The sequence below is a fragment of the Garra rufa genome, chromosome 15 (genome assembly GCF_049309525.1).
Source record: "Garra rufa chromosome 15, GarRuf1.0, whole genome shotgun sequence".
NCBI classification, from domain to species: domain Eukaryota; kingdom Metazoa; phylum Chordata; class Actinopteri; order Cypriniformes; family Cyprinidae; genus Garra; species Garra rufa.
In genome coordinates, this window is record NC_133375.1 from 30,068,107 (window position 1) to 30,088,911 (window position 20,805).

The 20,805-nt window shown below is 36.6% G+C and overlaps 1 protein-coding gene across 1 annotated transcript in view; it reads left to right on the forward strand.

Annotated features, from left to right (window-relative positions):
* The first annotated feature begins 957 nt into the window (after nucleotides 1-957).
* The window catches only part of prkcz (protein kinase C, zeta), a 131,523-nt gene continuing 111,675 nt past the window's right edge, over nucleotides 958-20,805 (forward strand). Inside the window, exons 1-4 of the mRNA XM_073819855.1 lie at nucleotides 958-1,200; nucleotides 12,639-12,760; nucleotides 13,485-13,574; nucleotides 13,881-13,931. Coding sequence (XP_073675956.1) covers nucleotides 1,130-1,200; nucleotides 12,639-12,760; nucleotides 13,485-13,574; nucleotides 13,881-13,931 — 334 coding nt within the window. The 5' untranslated portion in view covers nucleotides 958-1,129. The remainder of the gene's footprint in view (nucleotides 1,201-12,638; nucleotides 12,761-13,484; nucleotides 13,575-13,880; nucleotides 13,932-20,805) is intronic.

Sequence of the window (20,805 nt, forward strand, 5' to 3'; positions counted from 1 at the left end):
GCTCACACCTGCCTGCTGCCATTCCTGAGCAAGCTCTGCACTGGTGGCACTACGATCCCGCAGCTGAATCCTCTTTAGGAGACGATCCTGGCGCTTGCTGGACTTTCTTGGATGCCCCCGAAGCCTTCTTAACAATGCAGTGGAAAGTTTTTTTGGGGATTAAGTTAATTTTCATGGCAAAGAAGGACTATGCAATTCATCTGATCACTCTTCATAACATTCTGGAGTATATGCAAATTGCTATTATAAAAACATAAGCAGCAACTTTTCCAATTTCCAATATTTATGTAATTCTCATACTTCAGATATTGTGAGGGTGACTTCACTATTACCTGGGACCAGGTTATTTTTCTATTATATTAAAATAATAATGTATTAACAATAAAATTAAACAATAAATATAAAATGCATTTTAATGTTGACCTAAACAGGTTCTTCTACTATTTATAGCCAAATGTTTATATCTGGCTCTTTCTTGAAAAGTGCAGGAGTTCATTAGTAGTTTTTAGCCTATTCACGTGCATCATTCCGAGCACAACCGTTTCTTCTCTGACCGACCTACTTCTGTTTAATTGGATAAGCATTCAGTCTCTACCAATAGAGAGAACGAGAGTGAGACCGGCTGGACCCACGCACACAGTGCAAACCGTTATCCACCTGCAAATAAAGCGTTCATGGAATCTGCACATTCCTCGCTGACGTCACGGCGGATGGAATAATAGAACAAACCGTCGTTCGAAAAACGCAATCGCGCTGTTCTGTTATGATGTTTTAAAGTGCACTTTGGAAAAAATTCCTCACGACAGCGCTACACGCACGGAATGTCCCACGGAAGCGCAGGCGAACAACAGGTGGATTCCGAGGCCAATCCAGACCTGGAAGTAGCCATACTTCTCTGTCTCTCCGCCCCTATGAGTAACCATAGCAAAGACACCGTAAAATCCAGCGTACCGGAAAGAAGCTGAATAACGCGGTCGCGACATGGATTATTTCAGCGGTGACGTGACGTTACGGACAACATTGACCACTTATTCGGAATTATGTCACTTTACATCTGATATCGTCTGCTAGTTCGCCGAGCCTGTTTATTTCTGTCCCAAGAGAGTGTTTGTAGACTTTTGGAGTTATCATGCCTGTCAGTAACGGATCGATGATGGATTTGCCCTCGGAATATGTGAAAGTAAAGGCGCATTATGGAGGGTGAGTGTTGTAAACTTTCACAGGGTTAATGTTTTAAAGTTGGCCTGCTGTGTTGTGGCGTCAAAGGTCGGAATATGCCCGGTGTTTGGCTGTTTCATGTCAGCAGAACATGTTTGCAAACGCACTTCAATCCCACACCTGACAAACTTTGACATCCTTAAATGTTTTAACACTTTTTTAACAGCAAACGGCATATTTTGTATTTTTGAGACGCTGTCAGCTGACGATTTTACAACAACTCTGTTTACAATATCAAACATGTCATAAAACATCCAGGCCTTTTTTTGCCAATGGTAAGAAATTAGCAAATACTAAATTAAATTTCAATTCTTAATATATTCTTAATCTTTCAAATATGAAAGCATTCTGTTTTGATCATTAAAAAAATGTCATGTAAATAAATTGTCAATATTTTTGAAAAATATCATTAAAAGTATTAAAAAGCTGTTTTATTGTACTATGTGAAGGTTGCCATTTCATGGGTGCCAGCATATTAATATCACATGACATGGCTGGTATATTTTTTGACCAGCTAAAAGTAAATAACTTGCACTGAGTGCATCGTTAAATATGAAATATTGTTGAATGTTTTCGCTCTTATTGCCAATTGTTGTTCCACACACCTCTACTTTTTGTATTATATATATGAACCTGGACCACAAAACCAGTCATAAGAGGCACAGGTATATTTGTAGCAATAGTGAACTAAAAATTGTATGGGTCAAAATTATTTTTCTTTTATAGCAAAAATCATTAGGATATTTTGTAAATTTCCTACGGTAAATATATCAAAACTTAATGTTAATGATTAGTAATATGCATTGCTAAGAACTTAATTTGTACAACTTTAAAGGTGATTTTCTCAATATTTAGATGTTTTGCACCCTCAGATTTGAGATTTTGAAATAGTTGTATCTCAGCCAAATATCCTAACAAACCATAGATCAATTTATTCAGCTTTCAAATGATGCAAATCACAGTTTTCAAAAAATTGACCCTTATTACTGTTTGTCTGGTCCAGGGTCACATATAATATACTGGTGCATACTTCTTTCAAGATGATTTTTATTAGTATTATAAAAGGCAAGTTTTAATTCATAAAAAAATAATCTCGTAGATTGCTTATAAAAATACCAAAAGTTTTATTGTTTTATTTTCTTATGCCACACGTGACTTGGAACTTGACTCGACTGGTTTTGACCTCTATTCTGGCTTCTGTCACTACACATTTTTTTTAAACAACAATGAATTGTTTTCTACTTAATGATGCTTTACTGGGTTTAAAATCCATGCTTTATATTTTGTTTAGACGTTCTTGGCTAAAAGTGGCCATGATGTAAGTGGTCAGGAGAGAGTGAGATAACACAAACACACACTGTCTGCATACATCACTGTGAATCACTGTAATTAATCACATCATCACTCAAAGATGAACAGCTTCGGTGATATCGCCCACCCTTTAGTCAACATTGTGAATGATATAGATTCATTCTGAAACCTCTGTTTCTAGGCCATTCTTAAAGGGAAAGTTCATCCAAAAATGAAAATTTAGTTTACTTACTTTCATGTTGTTCCAAACATGTATGCATTTCTTTCTTCTGCTGAGGACAAAAGAAGATATTTGAAAGAATGTTGGTAACCAAACAGTTGCTGGTAGCGATTGGTTTGGTTACTAACATGTTTCAAACCTGTATGATCTTTTATCTGTAGGTTCATCTGGTTTATATGCAGGTTTGGAACAACATGAGGGTGAGTAAGTGACAGAATTTTCATTTTTGGGAGAAGGATCCCTGTAAAGGCAATCAAAAATAAAAATTCTTTTATTATTTATGAAAATTCTTTGACCCCAAACTATAAATTCTGTTATTTGCTCACCCTCATAATGTTTGTGGCTGAACTATCCCTTTAACCCTTATCTTAGTGACAACTGGTATTAATATTAACTTTTACGCCATGAGTTAGAGAAGAAGGTACCAATCAAATTTGTCTGTTTTATGTAATGCAGCTTAAAATGAACTTTGTATGATTGTATTTTACTCTTTTGTTTGAAATGTAGTATTTTACTTCATGACTTATTTGGGAAGTCAAATAATGTAAAACATAGATTCTTCACTTTTTATTATATTAAAGGGATAGTTCACACAGAAATGAAATTCTGTCATTAATTACTCACCCTCATGTCATTCCAAACCTGTAAGACCTTCGTTCACCTTTGCAACACAAATATTTTCACAGAAATTTTTGATGAAATCCGAGAGCTTTCTGACCCTGCATAGACAGCATAGCTTCGTAAAATTACGGTTGAACCATTGATGTCACATGGACTATTTGATCGATGTCCTTGCTACTTTTCTGGGTCTTAAACAGTTGCATTGCTGTCTATGCAGTGTCAGAAAGCTCTTGGATTTCATCAAAAATATCTTAATTTGTCTTCCGATGATAAACGAAGATCTTACTGTTTTGGAACAACGTAAGGGTGAGTAATTAATGACAGAATTTTCATTTTTGGGTGAACTATCCCTTTAATACTCATTTCTGTGCTGGTTGTTTTAAGCAATTTATAGATAAACATTTGATAATCCACTATAACTCATGTTTTGACAGATGCGTTTACCTATTATGTCCTGCTACTCCGTGGGTGGAGATACAGTAGACCTTTGATTCAAGAGCACAAATACCTGATGGCGTGCCAGTGAACCTGCTATAGGAAGTGAAGAGTTCCTCAGTGTCTGTGGAAGTGTGAATTCCTCACTTACACGAGTGTGTAAAGAGCTATCTGAATTTGGGTCAGGCTTTTTTGAGCTTTTTGAAAGCCTTGGTGATTCCCGCTTCTAAAAATATTTTGGAGGAAGTTAGCACCAGGCGGGACAGAAATCTTGGTGACTGGCTGACAACCTGAGCCAGGCAGTTGCCTAGCAACAAGTTATAAGCCTCAATAATGGCTCTTTTTTTCCACAGATTCCAGGCACTGTTAATTCGAGTGCAGGCCTCTAGGTTTTAGTCCAAGACGTTTCATTGTTGAGCAATGAAGAGAGAGATTAGACTGTTTAAAATAGCTCATCTCAGAGGGGGGGGATTGCTGGATACTCAACATTGTTGACCCTGTAAGTCACCTGAAGTGTCACATCTTGTAGCTTTGTACATTTTGAATAGACAGAAGTTTGTCATGCTGGTAAAAGTGCTGTGAGCTGTTTTACCATGCATGAAATGTTCCTGCCTGACAGATGAAATTGTTGTCTCATTGACAGCCCTAGGCTATGCAAACAAGTTAACTTTTTTGTTTTTAGCCAATCAGAAAGGCTTTCTGCTTGTCAATAATTTTGCAAGTTTAGGTTTGCTGACGTGTTTAGAGGGCAATGTATTTTTTCAATGGATAAGACTTTGTGTTTTTTAGAAAAAGCAATACACCTCTGTTCAAAATGTAGAATGTTTTAGAGAAAAGTCTTTTATGTTCACCGTTATTTATAATTTATTTGATTAAAAAAACAGTAATATTGTGAAATGTTATAACAATTTAAAATATCTGTTTTCTATTTTAATATCTTTTAAAATGTAAATTTTAAAAGCTGAATTTTCAGCACCATTACTCTAGTCTTCAGCGTCACATGATCCTTTAGAAATTATTTTAATATGCTGATTTGATGCTGATTTGAAGGAACATTTATTCTTATTATCAATCAGTTGTTTTTCCTTTCATTGAAAGTAGAACAAAACAGCATTTATTTGAAAAATCTTCTGAAACATTGTAAATATCTTTACTGTCACTTTTGATACATTTAATGCTTCTTTGGCTGAATAAAAGTGTTCACTTCACCAAACTAAATTATGATTTTGCTAATTTATGATGGTTCTTTCTCGTAATTACCGTTAAACAAACAATCAGTTTAATATCCCGGCAATACACTGAATCATTAACTTTGAACAATGACAGAAAAAGTGTGTAAACACACTTTACTGGACCATCAGCAGCCTGCTGTGCCAAGAGAAAATTGAACTTGGCATGTATTTCTTATTTCCATTTCCACTGCTGGACTTTAGTCCAGGGCTCAGGAGGTTTAGAGAGATTTGATTTGCTATAGCAACCACACAGACAGCACTGAAGATAATACTTGCTGGTTATAAATCACAAGCATAAGGTGAAACCACAAGTGAAACTGTAACATCAATGATTTGGTCTGAACATCTGAACTCGCTGAGAACAAAACATTGAGTGTGAATAGGTCTTAAATTCCCTGAACTCTGTGTTTGTATTGTAAACTTTCAGTGCTAAGTTTAGAGCACAGTAACACAGACCTAACATTCTAAGCCATTTTCTTCATGCAAATCTAGTCTGTGAATTTGAATATACCGTACATCCAGTTCTGAACCTAAGGATAGTATTCTTTGCAGACAGGGAGTTATTTAAATTCACTGAGCTCCATCTGTTGTGTGGGCTTTTTTAGGGGCTAGTTATACTATGTCAGGTGGATTTTTATGGTTGAGTCTGGTAGCTCAATCAGAAAAGAGCAGGGTGTGTTCATGATGAGTCAGCAGTTACCCAAAACTTCACAAAACTGGGCTGTTCATCCAACTTTTACGACAAAAAAAGAGTCAGGCCACACATGAACTGTCTATACTATGAAAACAAAGATTCAGTTCTAAAAGAGAGTTTCAGAATCGCCACAATTCTGGAACCGCTGTTGAGTTAGGGAATTTTGACACACAGAATATTCTGGATTTCTATACTGTTTTTGTCACAGTAACATTTTAGAATTAACCCATTTAATCCCGTCACAATTGTGACCGTAAAAAAGTTTTCATTTAAAAACTCTAAACATTTTCTTTAAACGCTGAGTGGTGTTTAGTGCAGTTTCTGCAAATATGGAAAAAATAAAGGGTCTCAATTAAATATGTGCAGTTTCACATGGTTAGTGCAAACTGTCACATGATCAGAGCAGTTTATTTCCTATTTGCACTATGAAACAATGGTGGCTGCATTAAAGCTCCAAAACATAAAGCTAGTAAAGTATGTTAACATAAAGATAAGACAAAGATTTTTGGTAAACATTATCTCGAAGGTGTCTAGTATTAATATAAAAATTCACATATATTCAGTTTTGTTGAGAGTGGTCATAGGATGAGTAAATATGTTGATGGTCACAATTGTGACCGGTGGGATAACAGTGAACTTAGGTATACAATATAAATCCAATGCAGTTGTTAGTGAAGACTGCACTAAAATGTTGCAATGACAAAATATTGCACTAAATTAAAAGTTCTAATGTGACTGATGTTGCAATACTGGTGGTAGCACTAATTTAACAATTTGATGATATATGTTACAATAAAGTAACAATTTTGAAATATGTTGATTTATTATATTTTTTGTCTTTTATTTCAGTATTCCTATCAAGGCTTTTTTATGCATAATAGTAATGCTAGAATGTGATCAAACAGTTTAATATAGCTGGGCTAAGATACAACCATTTTTATGACTGCAGAAATATTGTAATTCAGTATACACATTATCCCACTGGTCACAATATTGTGACCGACTATAAAACACAATTTTTAACACACCCCATCCCCCCCCCCCAAAAAAAATATTATTGATTATTTCAAAGGGCAACTAATGACTTATTTGACACAGTAATTCACAAAGTAATTGACACAGTGACACAGTAATTCACAAATAAATTGTTAAAAAATCATACAATGTGATTTCCGGATTTTTATTTTTACATTCTGTCTCTCACAGTGGAAATGCACCTATGCTGAAAATTGTAGACCCCTCCATGATTTCTAAGTAAGAGAACTTGCAAAATCACAGGGTCATCAAATCCTTATTGACCTCACTGTATATGGTTTCAAATGCATGAGTTTTCTAATTCAGTAGGTTTGCTCACTAGCTCATGAGATACTGCGATGCACTTGAGTGACAAAGAGTTCCAGTACGAACAACGTGAAAATATACGGTTCAACAAAAGAGCTAAAATCTGCATAAGGAAGTTAAAATAGCACGATTGCATCAACAAATGCGATTTATATAACTTTTGCATTTGTTAACACTTTCGGGTAGGTTTAGGTGTAGGGAATATTTCCAACATGGTAGAGCATTAACCTTTTGCGACGCTCCCCGGAAATTTGAATTCTGAACATCCTCAATATGTACCTCAATACGTCTCTGTGCCAACATAATAAAAACGTGCCACGGTCACATATTAAATGTGTTTTACAGCCGCTCTCTGGACATTTCACGCCACAGAACGTTTAGTAAGTTACGGGTTGTTACATGATTATGAAACAATTTTCACATAGCTCACATTATAGGATCCTAATTCACACTATTTGCTTATGCATCATAAAAAGGCTTAGCTGTCTGACTAACAGGCTGCTGTTTTTTTTATTAAATTCCCTGTTTAAAATCTCCACTGGATTTTTTTTTAGGGGAGGTATGGCTGTCTTGATGAATCTCGGTCTCAGTGAGTCTCAGTGTTTTTTTAAATGTTTATTTGTTGAAGTCGTAATAGCTGCACGGTCACACCTTTGTCAAATGTTTAAGTTGCGATTGTTATGTTGTGTCAGAGCGAATTGCCAAATGCATGTGTGATCATTCACAAATCTAGACCTATGATTAACCCAGAGACTCTTTATTTATCTCCTCCGCTCCTCTTTTATTCAGCGCAAATAACATTATTGCCACACTTACGCTTTTTCTGTCTGTCTCATCTATTTCAGACGCACCCCACTCTGCTTTAATATGGAGTGAGAAATTAACACCTCTGAAATTACTTTATTTAACTGTTGGCATCCTCTGGGATGGTTAGCACTTATTAAAGTTAATCAGAAATGTTTCACATGGCTCGCTCTGGAATTTAATTTCCCTCCCTGCCTCTTCAGTTGCGTCATTGCCGAGCGAGGCGCCATCCAAACGGCAGCTGCTCCAGGGACTCCTAACATTTATCAGTTGATCCGGCCTTAGAGAGCCATGCGGTAGGAGATCCTTTCACCCTCGGCTTCAGTGCCAGCCAGTCATACGGGGGCTGAGGATGGTGGGGGACGGATGAAGCCATAAGGGCAGGGTGGCAGATGATGGACTCATGATGAAGGTTCCCCCGCTGAGGGGCAAGCTGCTACAGAGCTCATCTCAGCAGAAAACACACACACTCCGTATATCTGACTTGTCATACAGTCATACATCACATTTTCCATCTACACAGGAACTGTGGGAGGTCTGTAGACTGATTTGTTAAGCAGAAATTTCTTTAAAGGGGTCATTGGATGCAAAACTCACTTTTACATGTTGTTTGAACACAAATGTGTGTGTACACTACCACCCTATAATGATTAAAAAAAAATATCTTTATAAATAATATCCCCTTGGCTGTGTGACTTCACACCGACCAAGGCTGCTCCCATTATAGTTGATTGACATGGCTGTCTTACCTTAGACCCACCCTGAGTGAGTTGTAAACTGTCCACCATTGTGCGACTACGGTGCAGGGGAAGACAAGAATGTCTCTGATTGAGCGTTTAAGGTATTTTGTTGTTGGATGTAATAATTTACTCCCGACTAGGGCTGGGCGGTATGACCAAAATTTTATTTCGCGGTATGAGAAATTTTATTTCACGGTAACGATATCTTTCACGATATAGTTTTTTATATAGGTAGCAGTGTTTCCCCTAGGTTTTACTTTGTGTAATAACGAAAACATTAAGATAATGGTAGGGGAAACACTGGGTAGTTGTTCCAGAATGAAAAGAAAAGGACTCGTTTCTCCTTTTCCATGTTTTTACAACCTCCCAGCGTATCCTTCAGTCTTGCATTCAACGGTTTGACCAGTCTCAGCCTCACGCGTGCTGCACATGAGTTGGCCACGCCCACTTATTTACATTTTGCGGTATACACGGAATAAAAAATTATTTTACGCTACACATTTCATTCCACGGTAACGATATATACCGTCATACCGCCCAGCCCTACTCCCGACATCTGAAAAACTGAAGACGCAGAGGTTTAACGTTACTTTCGTTTTTGAAGGAAATCAACATAAATGCGTCTATGTTTGTGCGCATCGTTTTTGATCCAGCTTTTACTAGCGAAGAAGTGAGTATAAGGGTATTTTAATGAATCTTTGCAAATCGTCTTTTCTAATAATGTGCTAGTTAACAAGTTTCGTGGGCTAAATGCGGCTAAAGTATACAGTCTGCTCGTCATTCCACGGCAGAGAGGGGCAAGATGAGCAGCAGGGCTCATTAGAATTTAAAGAAACATGCAACAAAACGACTCGCTGAGGTAAAAAGGGTTTTGTTTTACAGTAGCACTGAGAAATTTTACCCAAAGTATGTTATAGACTTTTCATTAAGACCCTAAAGAATCATATCATACCCTATAAAAATTCTCTAAGTGTAAAGTTCTCTAAGTTGTCTAAATGCTCTCAATTGTCAATAGTACGGTGGCCGAGAGAGCTCAACACGCTGCAACTTAAGAAAACACATGCAAACAGAAAAAAACGACAACAAATTAAAAAAACCATCTTCATCAGTTTGACAACACAGGCGCTGCAAATCCTCGCGCAAAAACACAAATACGGAAATGCTGCAAACACAAAAAAAGCGCTGCAAATAGCACGGAGCACAACCGAAATGTTTCAGGGGGACCTCAAAAAGTGACGAACCCATCTGGGACCTGATTATTCGTTCAGTGGCTGTTGGTCAGAGGAGAGGTGTTGTCGGTGAACTAAAAGGTGATAGTTTACCTAGTGATGTGACGTTTGACACCGAAGCTTAGGGGGTTGGGTGCCGGTAGCCAACGTTACTTTTTTTTTCCCGGTACTTTACCCTACTTTGTGAAATAACGAAAACATTATTATAGACTTATTCAGTGGAAAAATAAGTCCAAAACTCTCTATTTTAACATTTTGAACAATAGGGCTCTACCAACTTTTGCTTTTTTTTTTTTTTTAATTCTTGTGTGTATTATTTTTTCTCATAATCAAATTAAAAGTATAAACATTTATTTATTTTTAATCAAATGAAAAATAAACCCTTTTAATTTTTGGCAAACAAACAGAGGTTTACTGTTAAAATCAATAAATAATAATAATTTAACATTTAAATAATAATTGTAGTATTTTTTCTACAATTAAGTGGTTAATCTTGTTATATTTATTTTTATCATATATATTGTTTCATGTCAATTATTTAAATAGGAATATATAAACAACTACATTATACTGTACAAAAGTAATACAAGACTAATGTTCTGTTACATGTTACTTTTATTTTGACAGGTTGCCTTGAAGTTTCTGTGTGTGTACAGCATGTTATGATGCTAGTTTTCTCAAATGAAACGGTAAAAGTGACACTCACAACAGCTTTGGATATTGAGTTTATCTGTTCATGCGAGATGCAAATGCCCAAAATTAGCGGGAGCGTCACGTGTGCTTCAGTATATGCGTGTAGTAAAAGCGCGTCTCCACCATTCATACATACAGAGGCAAACGGAGCATGCAGGATTCATATTGAAACGGTCTTTTTGCATTTCAGTTTTCACAGACACTAGTCCATATCGCGATTTGAATGAAGTAACAGACCAACTTTGGATTTATTAATCCAAAAATCGACGAATTTACGTGGCATTTCGCGCTATAGTAGATTCGGTTTTTATGAATGGAGTCCACGATCCTGTCTGTGTTTTCGCAGATGAGACATTGTAAACACGCGATCATGTAAAGACAGAAATGACATGCCTTCGTGTAAATAAGATAAATAACACAAGGCAATTTAGTTTGTTTAATAAAAGAACAATGTATAGCCCTGTTCTATAGGAAAGATAACCTTAATGACTTCTATTGTGATCTGACGCTATATCAAAAATAAAATTAACTTGACATTCAAGGGGGGCGGGGGGTGCCGTTGGGGGGGCGGGGCGCCCCCCTAAGATAATGGTAGGGGAAACACTGAATATGCATTGCTAAGAACTTCATTTGGACAACTTTAAAGGCGATTTTCTCAATATTTAGATTTTTTTGCACCCTCAGATTCCAGATTTAAAATAGTTATTATATAAAATTAAGAAATGAAGATGATTTTCCCATTTTCATTCAAACAACTTTTTATATCTTTAGGTAGTTTGTTTGAGTGTAAAACTATAACACTATATCTCTGTAATACAGAATTTCAATGAATACAGGACATGGCAAAGACTTAACTGAGAAACTAGGTCAATACTGGTTTTTCCCTAATAATGTTTGTTAATGTTAACCAATGAATGAAAGTTATCATATAGTGTTATTGAGCATTATTATGGGATGCACAATATACTGGCATATCGTTCTATATATTCCATTACGAAATGGTGTGGAAATATCATGACAATATTTTTATATACTGTCTAAACCATGGTATGGTACTGACTACTAAGTGATTTCAGGATTGAGTTAATATTTTGAATTACTTGGGAAAACAGCCATTAAGCCTCAAAGAAAGATGAGATTATGTTGAATCCACACATAAACACATTAGTCCTGATGCTAATGACAGCACTTTGAGGTCAGTGATGATTTAATCATTTCTTAGTAATATGGTTGCACTTCTGTACCCTGAACGACCCTCTCTGAACCGAACTGATTGTGAGCACAGAACCAAATCATGTTTTCTTGTACTTACAGTAGCTCTGTCTGAGGCAGCTCATTCCTGTATGCTCTGTGAAAGTGGGGCAGGGACCAGACTAGGCAGCTGTGTACTAGAGGTTTGAAAGAAAAGTCTCTTGTGTATCCAAACAGATGTGGCTTGTTTGGCTGTGGTTGGACTGTTTGAGGCCAGTGTTGCAAATTAAAGCCACAGAGAACATTTAGAGCTCATTTGAATAAGAGATGCATGATTTGTTTAGATGGTAAGATGGCAGACTAGATATGTACTGTTTGCATGTTAACAGATAATGTCATTTTAGTTATTTTTTGTTATCTTTTGTTTAGTCTTTGAATTTTAGTATAGTTTAATTTTAGCTTAATCTCATTTTTATTTGTTTTAGTTGTAGTAGTTTAAGTATTTCAGATTTATTTACAAATGTATTTAATTTCGTTAGTTGCCAAGTCAACATTGCTCATTTTCTTTTGAGTTGTTATTTTATTTCAGCTTTATTTCATTCACAGAAAATTATTTTTAATCAGGTCAGTTTTAGTACAACACTGCTTCAGTTGTGCAAAACTAAGTATTTTCAAAATATTTACTAGTCAGTGGCACTGCTGTTAAAAATATGAAAACTAAATTGACCAATCAGTTGTTGACTAGTCAGGAACTGTGCCATTTAAATACAGAAATTAAATTTTAAGCCATGGTCTTTTATGCTGTAAAAGAGTGAATCTTTTATACATGCAACAGAACAGTATTTTATTTGTTTTCAGATCTGTTTGAAGGTGCTTTGTGTATTAAGTGTAATTGTTTTTTTTTTGTAGGGACATGCTGATTTCTGACTTGGATTTGGCTATGACTTACACAGAGGTGTGTGAGGAGGTCAGAACAATGTGTGGAGTCCGAAAGGAGATGCCAATTACACTCAAGTGGATTGACGATGAAGGTATGTATGACCTTTGAACTTTGGGTGAAGTGACGTCAGCAGATATAATATGTTTATTTAGAAAAAGAGCAAGTTACAATAAATCGTTCACAATAAGTTTTAAGAACATGTATTAAAAATAGACATTTTAAAGTTTTGATACCAGGGACCCCTAAATATGATGATTTCTTTGCAAGGAACTCTATTTAAAATATAAAGAATTTACATTTAAATTATTTTATTTTTATGATTCATATTTAAGGAGGTTTATTATTTAATTTATATTTAAATAATAAATGTTAATTGTTTATATTTAATTTTTTTTAAAGTTTTTCTCTAAACCTGGAGGTCCCCAAACCAGTGTTATTGTTAACTAAAATGAAATCTTTATTTGAAAAAAAAATATTAGACAAAGAACTTATAAGAAAATTAAACGTTTTGCCTTTTCAAGTAACTGAAATAAAATCAGCTACTAAAAGGTACTAAAATTTAAAAATCATAGAAATTAAAAAATAATAATTTAAAATAAAACAGAATATATAAGATGAAAGCCTATTCAAAATAAATGCTATAGTACATAAATAATGCTAAAAAACACTGCAAAGGTCCCAGTTTAAATACTCCTGAGATAAATGTAAGTATAAATGTTGAGTATATTGGTAATTTAGAGACAAAATTACACCTATAGCCTCTTGATATTTAACAGGTTTTTTTTTTTTTAAATTTTCCTTGTCTTGTTTTTAAGGGGACCCATGTACCATCTCATCCCAGATGGAGCTGGAGGAAGCATTCCGGATCTACAACCGGAACCGGTGCTCTGGACTTCTTTTGCATGGTAATCATTCACTCAAAACATCTGAAATCAATCTATTGTCCCCTTATTAACTTTTCAATTCTTCTAGTAGTAGAATTACTATTTGTATTTTTTTTTCCATCTATTTATAAAGAACTGAATGCAGATTTAAACCACATGGTGGAACTACTACACACAGCTAAAGCACTTGATAAAAGTCAATTTTCTTTAGAAAACTGTGTATTTGCAATTTAGCATATTTGCAGACCTCATGCCTATGAACAGATGAAACCACTGGACTGAGTCACACTCATTTCTCTTTGTCTTTCTTTCTCTGTCATTCTCTAGTATTCCCAAGCATTCCTGAAAAGCCTGGTATGCCGTGCCCGGGAGAGGACAGTAAGTCATAAAAATATTGCCCCCTTCAACTTTTTCGTGTTCTCTTTAGTGCTGATCTGGTTTATAGTGGACATTCTGTCAGCTTAGCTCACAGTCGTTCAGTACAGAAAACAGATTTAAGATGTTCTCTTTTAAGTCTCTCGAGAATAGTTTTGCTCTGTGCATTCAATTTTTTCCTCTATGCCTTGTTTAACAGCTCACTGAACACACCGAGGGTCCAGACCTCTGTTAATTTATATGACTTAGTGTTCTTAACAGAATAGTTCATCTGAAACATTTACTCGCCCTGATGTCATTCCAAACCCATATTTTCTTTTTTTTTCTTCTATGCAATAAAAAGAGAATTTTTCAAAATGTATTATATTTTAAATTATAAAATTATACGATATGTAGGGGTGTGTGATATATATCGTCTGCGATAATAATCGTAATTGTTATTTTAATGATGTGCGATTTGACATTATCGAGTATATTGCAAAAAGCAAAGAAAACACACCTACAGATTGCACGCATAACATTTAAAGGTGCCATAGAATGGAAAACTGTATTTACCTTGGCATAGTTGAATAATAACAGTTGTGTACATGGACATGACATACCGTGAGTCTCAAACACCATCGTTTCCTCCTTCTTATATAAATCTGGTGTTTGCAAAAGACCACCGAAAAATAGGCTAATCCTAACATAACAGCGACAATGACGTAATAGTCTCGGGATCATTAATAGTTACGCCCCCAACATTTGCATAGCCCAATCATTAGAAGTTCTGCAGCTAGGCTATTGTGAAAAAAAACAAAAAACAAAGCGAGGACAATAGCAAAAATGGCAGATCACAGGAATAAATGTTATGATCCAAGTTGTACAGGAGATGTTAAGTGCAGGGATGGTTGGTGTCTGTAACTTACTCAGAAAGGCAAGGAAAACACATAAGGCGTTCTAATAAATAACGCGAGCCACTGAAGCGACATGGTTAGCTTATTGCTAGCGGTAGCCTGTTACATTGCAGTACATACGATTTCACTTATCACATAAATGGAGAGATGACTGTGTGGATGATGGCAAATGATTTCCAGATTTACAGCATCACTAACAAGCATCTTAACTTGTAAAATATGTGGTAAGAACTGCCGCTGTAGTATAATGTTACACAGAACACGTGCGATCACAAAAGTGAAAGTAAAGTTATTGTGGATTCAAAACGGCAGTTTCAGTGTTCCGCATATTAATAGCGGCTCGAGCTCCATGATTAAATATATATTTTCCTCCATGTGCGAGCTACTGAAATGAGCCACTCTGTGAAACAGCCAATCAGAGCAGAGTTCATCATTATTATTCTTGAACCTTCCAAATAGGGTAATAACAGACCATTTAATTCTAGGGACAAATCCTAGGGTTGTAAATGGACCTGTAACACCGTTTCTGGAGAATTTTTGCCCCTTCCTATGTAAATGTCAGAGAACAATTTAAAATATTGTATCAATGCATTCTATGGCTCCTTTAAATATCAGTATTCAATGTTTTTATGTTTAAAATATCAAAACATTATGTATGCATTTGTAACTGCCTGTTAAAACATTCCATGTCCTTCTAAGCTGCATTATGTGTAAATACATTTAAATGCCACTTCATGTACAACTTTTGCAAAGATGAATTTTGTTGATACTTATTTAAATTGTTTGGTAACAGCCTGAACGTATTATTATTATAACTGACTGATTAAATGTACGAATTTGACTCAAAAAATGATGCACACTTTCAGAAAGAAATGGCTTTATAAAGATAAAAATGCCCATAAAAGGTAAAATCAATTTAAACTTATTGGAAAAGAATAATTTCTATCACTGCCGTGAACTGACCACACAGAATATGAAGAATATTAAAAACTTTAGACCCTAAGCACAATAACACACAACACAGCAAAATCGTCTAATTATCACTATCGATAAAATATCAGAAAATATCGAAATGTAATTTTTTACATTTCAATATCACTCACCCATAACTATATGTGACCCTAGACCACAAAACCAGTCATAAGGGTAAAGCTTTATAAATCATCTGAAAGCTGAACAAATAAGCTTTCCATTGTCCAAATGAAGTTCTTGCATATTAGCAATGCATATTACTAATCAAAAATTAAGTTTTGATATATTTGTGATAGGAAATTTACAAAAACATTGTCATAGAACATGATCTTTAGTTAATGCCCTAATGATTTTTGTCATAAAAGAAAAATTGATAATTTTGACCCATACAACATATTGTTGGCTATTGCTACAAATATACCTGTGTTAATTATGACTGGTTTTGTGGCCCAGGCTCACATATAGGTGTGCAGATATGTGCTAGAATAGGAGTACAAAAACGCGGTAATAAAATTATGTGTTTGGAATGACATGAGGAAGAGTACATAATGACATAATTGTTATTTTTAGCTGAATTATTTCTTTAAGGTGTTGTAAAAGAGCAATAGATTCAGTTTTAGTGTCTTCAAGGTAAGATTTTATGTGGGACTGTATTGCACTCTGGTAACTGCAGTGTAATCCGGTGTTAATGTGCACTTTTACTGCTTTGAAGGCCAGATGAGGCTAAACTGCTGAGTCAGGACCTTGTACGCAGTACTGCCGCCCCTTTCTGAAAGCGTTATGAATTCACAATCATCCTCGCCTATGGCATGAGTGTGATAAATGCTGTTTGCGTCATTTGTGTGTGTGAGAGAAACTTACGTGCTGCCGTGTCAAAGCGTTAGTGCTAAATTTGATTAATGGTTCCCTGTGTGTGTGTGTTTTGGAGCCTTTTTGCTTTGCATTACACACAGATGAAAGTATCTTGCATTTCTGTTCTTTGCCTGAAGGATGTCTTCAGTAGTGTGAATGTGATCCTGTGTAGTTTGTACAGTGGAAGTGTTGGTCTGACCCGCTTTGATTGCTGTTCTGTAGGTGCATAATCACTTGTGACAGGCTGTTAACTTTTCTGTCTGCGTTTGTTTCTGTTCTGGCCCACTTTTTCCTCTCCTTGTCAGCACTTTGTGCCACATTTGTTGTTGTTGGGTGTTTTCTCAGAGGAGGCAAGAGAGGCAGTGCCTCCTCATAAAATGTGGATGAGAATATAATTGACAGTATAAATAAAACAAATATATTATGAGATCAAACAGTATTTAAATTGCAGTTTTTTCTAAAGTGACATCTCCATATGGTTTGGTGTGATTATGAAGTCTCCTAGGCTGATTTAATTAAATAAATGCACTGTGTTCTTTTACACATACCTTGGATTTAATAAGTAGTTTGTTGGTCTTGGTTTCTCGTTAATGTGATGTGTTTAACCCAGATAGCATGTGAACATCAAATGGAACATGAATTTATTAGACAAAACCCCCTGAAGAGACTTTGTCCCCTCATTTCAGACATCCAGCACACACCGCTGATGCATGATTCAGACTTGCTGAACAGGGAATCAAAGCGACTGTGTGATTTGGCAGTGTAAAGACCTCTGGTTCAGCTGCCTACTGTTGTGTGGAATTGGTCTGGGCTTATTATTATGCAAGGTTAGTTATTCACGTCGTGCATGAAAGCTCAGTAACCTAGAGCTGCTCTGGTACAGTGTTGTAGGGACAAAGAATTATAACCTTTTATTCAGGTATAATCTGCTTCACTGATCATGGCTGCTTTTTTCCCCAGACTTTCTCCAAAGGCTTTTAGGCCTTGTGACTAGGCATTTAAATTACATAATAGCAAAGCAGGTGTATGACTTGCGCACTATATTCCAAGCCCTTTCAAGCCATGTAATAACTAATGTATGGAACAGAGAGAGAACAAACTTTGAATCATCATTTGATCACCCTCATGTCCAAATATTTTGGACCCTATTGACTATATTGACTATTGACCCCATTAAACAATAACAGTGTATGACTGCAAGAGTGTGAGTTTTTTTTTTGGTTGAACTGTTGTTTTAAATCTACGATAATATTGCTCTGAAGCATTCCTTGTGTGCTGGTGGTTGTTGACAGTGCTGAGAGTCAGTGTGAGGAAGACGTATCTTCAGATAACTGCTCAGTCTCTCTCCGCTGAGGTGTGTAGGAGGGGTCCTGTCAGTTTAATCACTGATCTCAACGTCTTTCAGGTTTTTCACAGCTGTCTCTTGAGTCCTTTGATTCTATGAGTTGTTGGGAACACTCACTGTTTGTTAAACATCAAAAAATGTATTATTTCAGAGAGGTAGCAATTCACACTCCACATTGACTGACTAATCTACAAATCACTGCACATCTTTTCCACATTTTTTCTCCACATTTGTTTATTTTCTTTTTAATAAGACAATGAATAGTTAATCATTTTAAGGGCATATACAGTTGAAGTCAAAAATTTCAAAAGCACACACCTCGCAGAATCTACAAAATGTTAATTATTTTACCAAAATAAGAGGGATCATACAAAATGCATGTTATTTTTTATTTACTACTGACCTGAATAAGATATTTGACATAAAAAGACATTTACATATAGTCCACAAGAAAAAATAATAGTTGAATTTATAAAAATTACCCTGTTCAAAAGTTGACATACGCTTGATTCTTAATACTGTGTTGTTACCTGAATGATCCACAGCTGTTTTATTTTTTTATTTTTTTGGTTTAGTGATAGTTATTTTTGAGTCCCTCATTTGTTCAAATGGTCATGGAGGCTTCAGAAGGAAACACAATGCATTAAGAGCCAGGGGTGTAAACTTTTGAACAGAATGAAGATGTGTACATTTTTCTTATTTTGCCTAAATATTGTTGTTTTTCATTTAGTATTGTCCTTCAGAAGCAGCAGTTTTGAACCCCACCCCACCCCCAAGCTCTTAATGCATCGTTTTTTCCTTCTGAAGCATCAGTGAGCATTTCAACCTTCTGTAATAGTTGCATATGAGTCCATCAGTTGTCTTCAGTGTGAAATATATGATGCATATGGCAAACAAAATGGGAAACACTTCAGGAGTTTAGAAGTCCTCATCGGATTGGTTGAATTATACAGGATTTCCAAGAGACGTGTGATTTGTTCTTTAACATTCCACCTGGAAACAAAGATGCTGTGTTGTGTTCTTCAGGGAAGAAGAAAGCCATCATGTTTACAACTGTGACAATGAGCGCGTATCAGGATCAGTTAAACCGGGACAAAATGAAACATGATTGGTTGCTTTATTTTGATGCATTCAAAACTAATATATATTTTTATTATCATTTAATTTTCAATTAATATATAATGTTTATGTGATTGCTAGGGCAAGTCTAAAGGCCCCTTCACACCAAGAACACTAACTATAAAGATAACTATTAAAAAATACCTATATTATTGTCCACACCAACAGATAATATTGTCTGTTTTTTTCTAAGCACATGCTCGTCTGCCTCTTTAAATTTTCGAGCTCATGTTTTTATCATTCAACAACTGGAAAAAAATCGTTCTAAAAGTGATTCCAACTATATTGTTTCTCTGTGCCTTTATCATTATAGCTGTGGTGTGAACTTTGCCATCCACCAAGCAACTGGCATAGAAAAGTGTAAGCATGCCTTTAGTTGAGATATCAATTATATCCTACACAGTAAGTGGCTAAATGTACGTCTTTAAGTCTTTGAATTTAGGGTTTGTTGAAATTTCAACTAATTAGCAAACAGTCCCTGCCATTATCAGACACTCCATCCCCCATTCTCCTCATTCACTGCACACTAAGCTCTTTCACCATCCACGCCGACGCTCCATTCCCGGCAGTCACCCTCCCGCTCCGCGCCGTGTTTTCCACCAAGCCCCTCAGCTGTTTGCCACCGGCTCTCTGGGGACCCAGCTACACCCTGACGAAAGGATGAGAAAGGGAGAGAGAGAGAGATCAGGGCGAGAGAGTGAAATAATAGAGAGGAGAGGCGAAGAGTGCAGAGCAGAGCCAGGCACCGTAGCAAAATATCCGTCTGTGTTGCAGGAACTCCCTCCTTTTGTCTGTGCCGCCCATCTCAATTAAGGTTTCCAGCAGAGCCACCCGTTCTTGTAGAAACATCCCTCCATCCGTCCGTCCATCCATCCATCCTTCGAGGACGCAGCCTATACAAGGACAGCCAGCTGTAACGACTGCACGCAGGGAGCGACAGAACGGCAGGGAGGGGGAGAAATAATTAAATAAGTCACAAGGAAGAGGAGAGATTGAGCGAACAGAGGAGACCGCGAGGGAGGAGGGGATGTAGCCGGTGCGTCGTTGGAGGCTGCCAGGGGAAATGTGCTGAAACGAGCAGAAAACAGGAAGATACCGGTGAGCACCGCACCATCGAGTTCTCTTGCATTTGTCCACCCCATCTGACCGCTGCTGTCTTTGTGTGCGGATGTGATTGACATTGAGCTAGCGTGACTGAGTGTGTCCAGTGGATGTGTGTTTGATGCATTCTGTTTGTTTCCATCACACCTGCAGTGATTTGATGGCCCGTCGCCCATGCCAGACTCTGGTTTGAACCCATTTGGCCAGTGCGGCAGCATTGCGTGCGGGTGTATGTGTGTGTGCGATTTGCCTACCTGGCATGCTTTAGTCAGAGTTCCAGAGAGCAGCTAGCATCCTTTCATTTAGCTTTCACACACAAAGGAAGACACACACTCCCTACCTCTTGGTGCCGGAGAACCGATGCATCCTAAGAAGGCTGACGGTATGTGAACGGTATCGTATCATCTCAAGGTCTTGGGTTATTCTGTGCATGGTTTTGTGGCCACTAATGAAAGGAAATGTGCGGTTTTGGCTGTCGACTCGGAACGGGTGGTAGTTATGTCATTATGAGCGGTTTCAGCCTGTCCCTTCGTTTTCCGAAGAGGGTGGTTAAAATAGATGCTCATGCATTATTTAAGTCTGACTGACATAA